The sequence below is a fragment of the Lynx rufus genome, unplaced genomic scaffold (genome assembly GCF_022079265.1).
Source record: "Lynx rufus isolate CCGP_SWC_20201006 ecotype Redwood Valley unplaced genomic scaffold, mLynRuf1.p SCAF_3, whole genome shotgun sequence".
NCBI classification, from domain to species: Eukaryota; Metazoa; Chordata; class Mammalia; order Carnivora; family Felidae; genus Lynx; species Lynx rufus.
Genome location: NW_025814845.1, coordinates 30,603,898 through 30,611,894, shown reverse-complemented (window position 1 = coordinate 30,611,894; position 7,997 = coordinate 30,603,898). Strand labels below are relative to the sequence as shown.

At 44.3% G+C, this 7,997-nt stretch overlaps 1 protein-coding gene and 1 long non-coding RNA gene across 5 annotated transcripts in view; one reads left to right on the top strand and one right to left on the bottom strand.

The window, feature by feature from the left end:
• Positions 1 to 1,198: 1,198 nt before the first annotated feature.
• The window catches only part of RHOH (ras homolog family member H), a 44,820-nt gene continuing 38,021 nt past the window's right edge, over positions 1,199 to 7,997 (bottom strand). For all 3 annotated transcript variants that reach the window (XM_047090966.1, XM_047090965.1, XM_047090967.1), the window contains exons 2-3: positions 2,903 to 3,016; positions 1,199 to 2,593 (exon numbers count right to left, since the gene is read on the bottom strand). In XM_047090966.1, coding sequence (XP_046946922.1) covers positions 1,823 to 2,398 — 576 coding nt within the window. In that variant the 5' untranslated portion in view covers positions 2,399 to 2,593; positions 2,903 to 3,016 and the 3' untranslated portion in view covers positions 1,199 to 1,822. The remainder of the gene's footprint in view (positions 2,594 to 2,902; positions 3,017 to 7,997) is intronic.
• Positions 2,962 to 7,912, top strand: LOC124520235 (uncharacterized). 2 transcript variants are annotated; one of them, XR_006964287.1, is made up of 3 exons: positions 2,962 to 3,048; positions 3,173 to 3,356; positions 6,449 to 7,912. It is a non-coding gene; the product is annotated as an uncharacterized LOC124520235 (long non-coding RNA). The 2 variants fall into 2 exon arrangements; XR_006964286.1 differs by having other exon boundaries at positions 7,157 to 7,907.

The window sequence follows — 7,997 nt, the reverse complement described above, 5'->3', positions numbered from 1 at the left end:
GTATGTTGGAGGAGAGGGTCAGAATCAACAGGGAAATCAGAGGTGAGCTGTGCTCGTCTTCCCTGCCCTAGTCAGCTTTCAAGCACTCCAACCCTCTGGACACACAGTGCAGAGAGCTGGATATAGGTGCTCTCAAGCCAGGCACACGGGAGACACAGAGGTGAGGACAAGCCACAGGACTGGAGGACTGGGGATGTCTGGGTGAAGACAGACCAGGGAACTCCGGTCTCCAGAGACTAAGCTCCAGGTCCTGGGCCTTTCCTGGATGTGAATGAGAGAAGAGAAGGAGAAAGGAATCTGGGGACGAGCACAAACCTGATTTTGGTACTGAGCATAGCCGCAGAGGACTGAGCACATAAGGAAACCAGAAGGTTAGGTTGGGTATACCAATATAAGTTAATCATAGTCATTTATGTCAACTCTCTTACCGTTTGTATGCAGTGGCCATGTTGTACTAAAACAATGGTGTACTTTAACAAACGTGGTTAGGTGAGCAAATGATATACCTGGGTGTCTGCAGTCACAAGTTCTCTCTCAAGTTACATAGACCTCTATTCCCAACTTCAACAGCCGAATGAGATCATTGCTTTTAAGCCGTTAGATAGAATGGGGAGTGGGGGTGGGGTGGGGAAGTATCCTCCTGTATTCAGTACTTCCCCTGATAACTTTTTATTATCGTAACAATTGCTATGCAGTTTGTTCCCTATGCTTGGATTCTGCAAATTTTTTTTTTCACACGGGTGCTTCATATTCATGAAATAGTAAAAATTATAAGTTCTTCCATTTTTCCCCTTACCCACATGCACATATAGGTCAACACCTTCCCAATTGCTTGGATTGGGTCCTAAAATTAATACATGATGTTGCCATGCCACCTCACGTTAGCACTCAAATAACGAATTTGCAAAATTACCATCACACGGAAATTTGGGCCTGCTCTTCTTCCCAAGACCTACAGCCAGCTAGGAACCATGGTGTTGGAAAAAGCAGGCACCAGTTCCTGAAACGAAAGTGTGATTTCCTCACTTCTGCTCCATGTGAGCCGTCTGATTCCCTACCTGGAAGGTTTTCCTCCCACCTCTTTTGGCAAATGAGGGAGGAATGCTTAGTGCATAACTGGAGTTCTTTGGGTGAAAGGTAGTATCATAAATAAGAAATGCTTTTTTATATAATTACAGAGAAATCGAGTGACAGCTACTTCAAATGTTAATTTTTAATTAGGCAGTATTGAAGAATCTTATGTTATTGAACGGTATTTTATACACAACGCTGAGTGGATGGAAAATTAATCGCAAGGATAAGGCTATGGTCACTTCAAAATTTGATTACCTGGTAATATCCAGCAGGCAAGTGGTGTTAACAAAATTACTACTTCAGGTGAAAACACTACAGACCTTTGGCAGAGCCCCATAGGGTTACAATTGTGTGTGGGAGCACGTAGGGAAAGACTTTCCAAACGTAAAAACTAATTATACACAAGAGATATACATTTTACTATTATTTAAATAGAATGTGTCTTTAAATATGGAATTCTTTGAAAAACTCACTTCATTGTCCAAAATTATGGAGGCTATTTTGGCTTTTTAATCGAAGAGAGAGTCTTCATTATAGGACCTTCTATTTGGACTGGGCAAGCGGTCCATTTCTAGAGTGTATTTCATAAAAACAGCCAGTGGCCAAGTCTCATCAACAACTGTATCCGAAAGGAAGTGCTGTGCAGTATGTATCTAGAAAGAGCATCAGTCCTTGCCGGCTTGTCTGCTCTCCCTGTCCCTTTAGTCTTTGGGGTGAGTAAATGAGTGTGGGCGAAGTCTCCGGGAAGTTAGAAAATCTTGCACTCATTAATGGAGAAGAACCTCCTTCTGTTGCGTCTCCTGGCTTGGTTGACAGCAGTTCGGACAGCACACTCAAATACCTGCTGAACCCCTCGGTTGCTAAGGGCTGAGCACTCTAGATAGCCCTTTGCTCTCACTTCCTGGGCCAGTTTCTTTCCTTCTATGGCATTGACGCAGGAGGCCCTGTGGGGCCCCATCTCACGCTGGTCAGTCTGAGTAGCCACCACCAGCACAGGTGTGCAGGGCAAGTTGCTCCTGATTTCACCAATCCACTTGTTCTTCAGGTTCAGGAAAGACGTATGGTTGGCTACAGAATAGCACATCAGCACCACGTCTGCCTGCTGGTAGGACAGGGGACGGATGCTTCTGAAGGCATCGTTGCCCGCTGTGTCCCAAAGGCCCAGGCTTATCTGGATGCCATCCATGAAGACGTCCACACCTGTGTTCTCATACACCGTGGGCTTGTAGGCCTCCGGGAAGGTCTCTGAAGTGAAGCGCACCAGCAGAGAAGTTTTCCCCACAGCAGAATCTCCCACCAACACACACTTGATGGAACTCAGCATCTTCCCAGCCTGGATTCTGGGTTACAAGTTCAGAATCCCAAGTAAAAGGGCCCTCAGTGGGCTGCTGAAGCAAATGCCATTCAACACAAGGAATGAAAACCAGATGGGGTTTCTCAGGACCCCTGACAGCAATTCTCCTCGTCCATCCGAGGGAGACACAATCTACGTTGAAAACCTTCAACGGCTAGTCTTCAACTGCAACAGAGAAAACAAGGGGGGGGGGGTGAGGGGTGGAGGGAATTGAGTCTTTCTTTTTCCCTTTTCAATGACGGGGAACTTCCTCATTGGCAAACTGATTAAACACGCCCACCTCCGTGTAGCCAGTCCAACCCACTGTCCACTCACTCTTCCCTTTGGCAAGAAAAGCTGGGCACATACCCCAGCACAGACACCCACAACCCCACCCAGTAAGAAGCAGAAGCTGATTTTATCTCTAAATCAGGCTAATGATAAAAATACCAGCAACTGCTCCGATATCAACACGAAAAAGACCTCAATAGCAACCTGATGTGTGAACGTGGCGTCTTCAAACAGCTCTCTCTTGGCTTCTGCTCCAAGAAGTGGAGAAGGCAGCAGACAGCAGCTTCAGTTTCTAACGGACCCCAGCCACTTGGGGAACTACAAGAAAGAGAAATGTAATGAGTGACAATGTAGGCACTTCTCTTCATTTATTGATTAATCCGCCAGTCCTTGGTTTACGTGGGAATTCATGCTGAGGTCAGAGAAAAGAAATCCACCAGAACTCTAAAATTTTGCTGTGGTTCTTCTTTTCAGGTTTTGTCAAAAACTGGCTACAGATGTAATAGAGAGAGCACTGTCCTTGGCGTTTTCTGCATCTGAAATCAAGCTCCGTAACCAATACGACGACATAGCTTTGAGCATGTGACTTCATCTCCAAGCCTCTGTGTACACATCTGCAAGAATGCGATAAACTGAGGAACCACTTCTCAGAGATGTGGTGAGGATTAAATTAGTTCTTTCTTTCCAACGTTTCGAAACAGCTACGTATGCACCAGGAACACCACTGGGCCCTAGTCATATAAAATAACTGGCTTAAAAGCAAACATATTCAGTGCCTGTCTCTTAAACAGGACTGTACAAATATGACAGCATCTGAATTTCGAGAAAGGGTCAAATAAATTCTCATTCACTGCAGGTGTAAGAGCTCCAGACAATGAGATCAGCTTTGGAGACGGTGTCCCTTCTGCTCAGGGACATCATCACAGGACAGACCAGCTTCAGACGAAGGAAAAATCTTTCAGACCAAAATTCAGACTAAAGGTTATTAATGCAATATGGGCTTATAACCTCCCCCACAGGCTGTCTTCCTGACTTGTTATATGTAAAGCAATGTAAAACAGACCCATAGGTCTGCTTCAAAACGTAACTTTTTTTCTTAATTTTTTTTTTACATTTATTTATTTTTGAGAAACAGTGAGACAAAGCTTGAGCGGGGGAGGGGCAGAGAGTGAAGGAGACACAGAATCTGAAGCAGGCTCCAGGCTCTGAGCAAGCGGTCAGCACAGAGCCTGATGCAGGGCTCAAACCCACGAACTGTGAGATCATGACCTGAGCCAAAGTCGGACGCTCAACCGACTGAGCCCCCCAGGCACCCCAAAACATAATTTTTAAAAAAATCACTCCTCTAAATCCTGACATTCCCTTCCGGGAAATTTTTGTTCTTATCAACCCGTAGTTTCTGTTTGTTTCATTAGACATAACAGCATTTGCAAATAAGTTAATCAAATACATAATTCACATGATTTTCGCATTTTCACTTTTTTAACGATATGTGAGCTGGGTGACCTTGGCCAAATTACTTAAACTCTCAGAGTCCTGGTTTCTTCATAAAAATGAGAATAAGAAAATTACCTCTTCATGAAATTATTGTGAGTATGCAGTTTGTGGAGAGGCTGTCTTAGCATAGAACCTGGCATGTGGGACCTATAGGGAACCGTCATGTTATGTATTTCCACTACAATTTATTTAAAATGCCAAATATTGAATGTCTGTGGCATGGGGACTGGGATGTCAAATGTTCAGCTGGACTCTGTCTGAAGACTCACACTGGGTCACTCATGCACTATGGTCCTTGACCTCTTTGTCACCAGACCTTTGAGCAAAGTCTCCCCTGGGGGGCTCTCTGTCAGGTCTCAGACCTTAGCTCTTTAGAACTATAGATGACTTAAATATACGCGTTTGTGATCCTCTCATTACTTGGTCCAGAGCCAAGACCTTTTAAGACATTTTTGAGTTTCATTTTGATGCCAATGAAGCAGAACTGGAGCTAGGAAAAAATGTGCATGTGTCAGGCTTTTGGTTATTAAATAAAATCTTTCTGATAGATTGATTGAGTAAAAGCCAAATTTCCTAAGTAAGTATCTGCAAAAAGAAGTAGATGAGGCGAAATTGTTGAGAACACCACTTTAAAGTTGGGCGGATCTGGAGTTGAATCCGAGCTCCCAACTGACCACCCATGCAACAACTTTAGCAGCGTTTCTTAATGTCCCTCAGCCTCCATTTCCTCCTCTGAAAATTGTTGTAATAATATCTACATCATGGGGTTGCTGAAAGAATTAAGTGTGCTTAGATGTATACACTCCTTAGCACAGAGCAGGACTCCTGGGTGGAGGTTGAGTGTCTGACTCCAGATTTTGACTCAGGTCATGATATCACAGTTTATGAGATCGAGCCCCACCTTGGGCTTTGTGCTAATTGCAAGGAACCTGTTGGGATTCTCTCTTTCCCTCTCTCTCTGCTCCTCCCCTACTTGAGCTTTCTCTCTCTCTCTCTCAAAATAAATAAGCATTTGAAAGAATCCTTAGCAGGGGCGCCTGGGTGGCTCAGTCGGTTAAGTGGCCGACTTCGGCTCAGGTCACGATCTCGCAGCCCGTGGGTTCGAGCCCCGCGTCGGGCTCTGGGCTGACCACTCAGAACCTGGAGCCTGTTTCGGATTCTGTGTCTCCCTCTCTCTGACCCTCCCCCATTCATGCTCTGTCTCAAAAATAAATAAACGTTAAAAAATTAAAAAAAAAAAAAAAGAATCCTTAGCAAATGTAAACATATTATATGTACATAGTCAACACATAGCAAACATACAATAAGTAGTCCTTACTACTAATAGCATTGTTAAATAATAATTACTAAATGTAATGCTAAACAAATATTAATTATAAGTGAGGAATTTGAAGTGGCACTATAGAGTTTTCTCTGCCAAAGAGTGCCCTGTGTATCTTATACCAAGCCATCGTGACCAAAAAGAGGGGGATTTCTTCTTGTAGCATGAAAACAAAAATATCATGTGAACAAAGAAATTCCTGTCTGAGCTGTTCCACCTAGCAAGAGTCAGTGACCTTCATTCTTAGCCAGTTCTAACACCCCGAGGCACATCAAATCAGTTCTCAGGGCCTCAGTTTCCCAAATTATAAAGTAATTTGACAAAATGAGCTTTCTCTGTGGTTCTATTAGAAGGGAGGCCACGAGGGAAAATGTTATTACCTGCCTCGGTGAAAACAAGAACGTAAACCTCTGTATTACTCCATAGCAGTAAAGGCAGATGATAAACTTTGATGACACACATAGCCTTCAGCAGATGGCTAAATATGGAGCTGGGAGAGGGGAGGGGAGGGGCTCCAGTCCATGTTAGAGCAATACCCTATATAGACATGAGAGATCATCTCCAGTCGGCGTGTCACATGTACCCACAAAAGAGCCGTTGTGGGTCCCATAGTCAGTGTGGAAGGCTGATGGGCTTGATTTCAGTGGAATTTCTCCCTTTAGGAGAAACTAATGGACCTGTAGGTGAAAAATAGATGTGGGTTTCAGTGGTACTGCACAAGTGGCCAACCAGCAGGGATGACCCACTTATGTGTCCCTCCACACAGAAGAGTAACTGAGAGCGAATTCAGATGGCATCCTGAGTAACGCCACCAAGTGACCCTTTGAGGACTTAAGTCACACTGGAATCCACAACCTTTTAATCTCAGAAGCTCTCAGTTCTCAGTAACTTGATTTTTGCCCCCTTTCTCTTTTTTTTCACCATTTTCACAGAAAGTACACCTTCCACAGGCCCGGATGTTCACACATACAGAGGAAAGAGGGGAGTGAGGCTTCCCCTCACAAGGGCAAGTGGAAGGATCTTCTGTCTACTGCAGCAAAAGAACAAAAGCAGACAAAAAGGAGGGCATAGGGACGAGGTGTCCTAATTCGCCTCATCTCCTGGAAAGCTGAGGGACATCCAGTAGGAAATCCTGGTTTCACTTGGGCCTCAATTCCCATCCCAACTAACGGGTACCTGCTCTTCCGTACTGATGCTTCTTCAGACAAACTCAGTGCGTCTCTATTTGCCTGCAAAGACCTGCCCCTCACTCACCCCCCAGCTCCCACCTCTTCTTGAAAACGGTTTCTGATGATCTGACCTACTGCTGGATCAGGCGTTCCCCTCTGTCTTCTCATAATCTGTCCCCATGAACCTCTCACGTAACCTTCGTCACACCCCGATAAAGATGTTGGTCCTCTTACGCTTATCCCTCCTCTATAAAACCAGAATAAGATCTGCCTGACCTTCCCTGCAGGAAGCTGATATGCATCAGGTGGAAATTATAACAACACAGCAACAATTCGTGCTTGTACTTCTACACAACTGTGCATTTAGAAGTCTTCTCTCCTTTATTCTGTGAGACAGCCCCTTAGAACAACAGAGCACTAGATAAAACTAAGGTGAAATCAGGACCATCATTAACTAATGCCAACTTCTAGGTTACCTGGGCTTGGATTGAGGCGGCTTACTTCAAAATGCTGATGGAATCATCAACTATCTTTTTTGCCAAATGTGAACCAGGGCTGCCATCAGCCAAGAATGGCCTGTCGATTACAGAGAATACGTCTAAATGTCATCCTCCTCAGAAGAGCTTTGGGCAAAGGACCTGCTCTAGCGGCAGCCAATTCATTCATTAAGGAAATTGATTCTACCACGAATCTAACACACTTAGGTGATTAAGAAAGCATCATGTTCTTCAGCAACACATCTCCTGCCAGGGCCTTCCATCAGCGGCCCATCCCTGCCTAGCAGGGACACCACAGCAAGAACAGGCCTTGCCCTGTATGGGTGAACCCACGGAGAGCTCCTCATCTGGCAACGGGGCTGCGTGCTTCATTTCCTTTCTTTTCCTTGGCAGGGGTGGGGGATGGGGGGCTCAATTCAAAAAGTCTTAAGCAACTTAATAGAAAAAAAAAGTGTAATTATCTCTAAGTTTTATCACTCCAAATTCTTACTCATTGTCTAATAAATATACACTCGTATCTATGTCTTCTAAACATTTTCTCAGATTTTTTTAAAATGCTGATTTTCAATATAGTCTACACACTTGCCAGGTTTTAGCTAAATTGCTTCCCATTGTTTCAACAATTCATAATTGCACTGCCATTCTCCGTTGTTAGCAGAGCCTTTGAGTTAGTTCCCCAGTATTTCACTATAACTCACATCTGTGCTTTTTTTTTTTAATGTTTATTTATTGGAGAGAGAGAGAGAGAGAGAGAGAGTGCAAGCAGGGCAGGGGCAGAGAGAGAGGGAGACACAGAATCTGAAACAGGCTCCAGG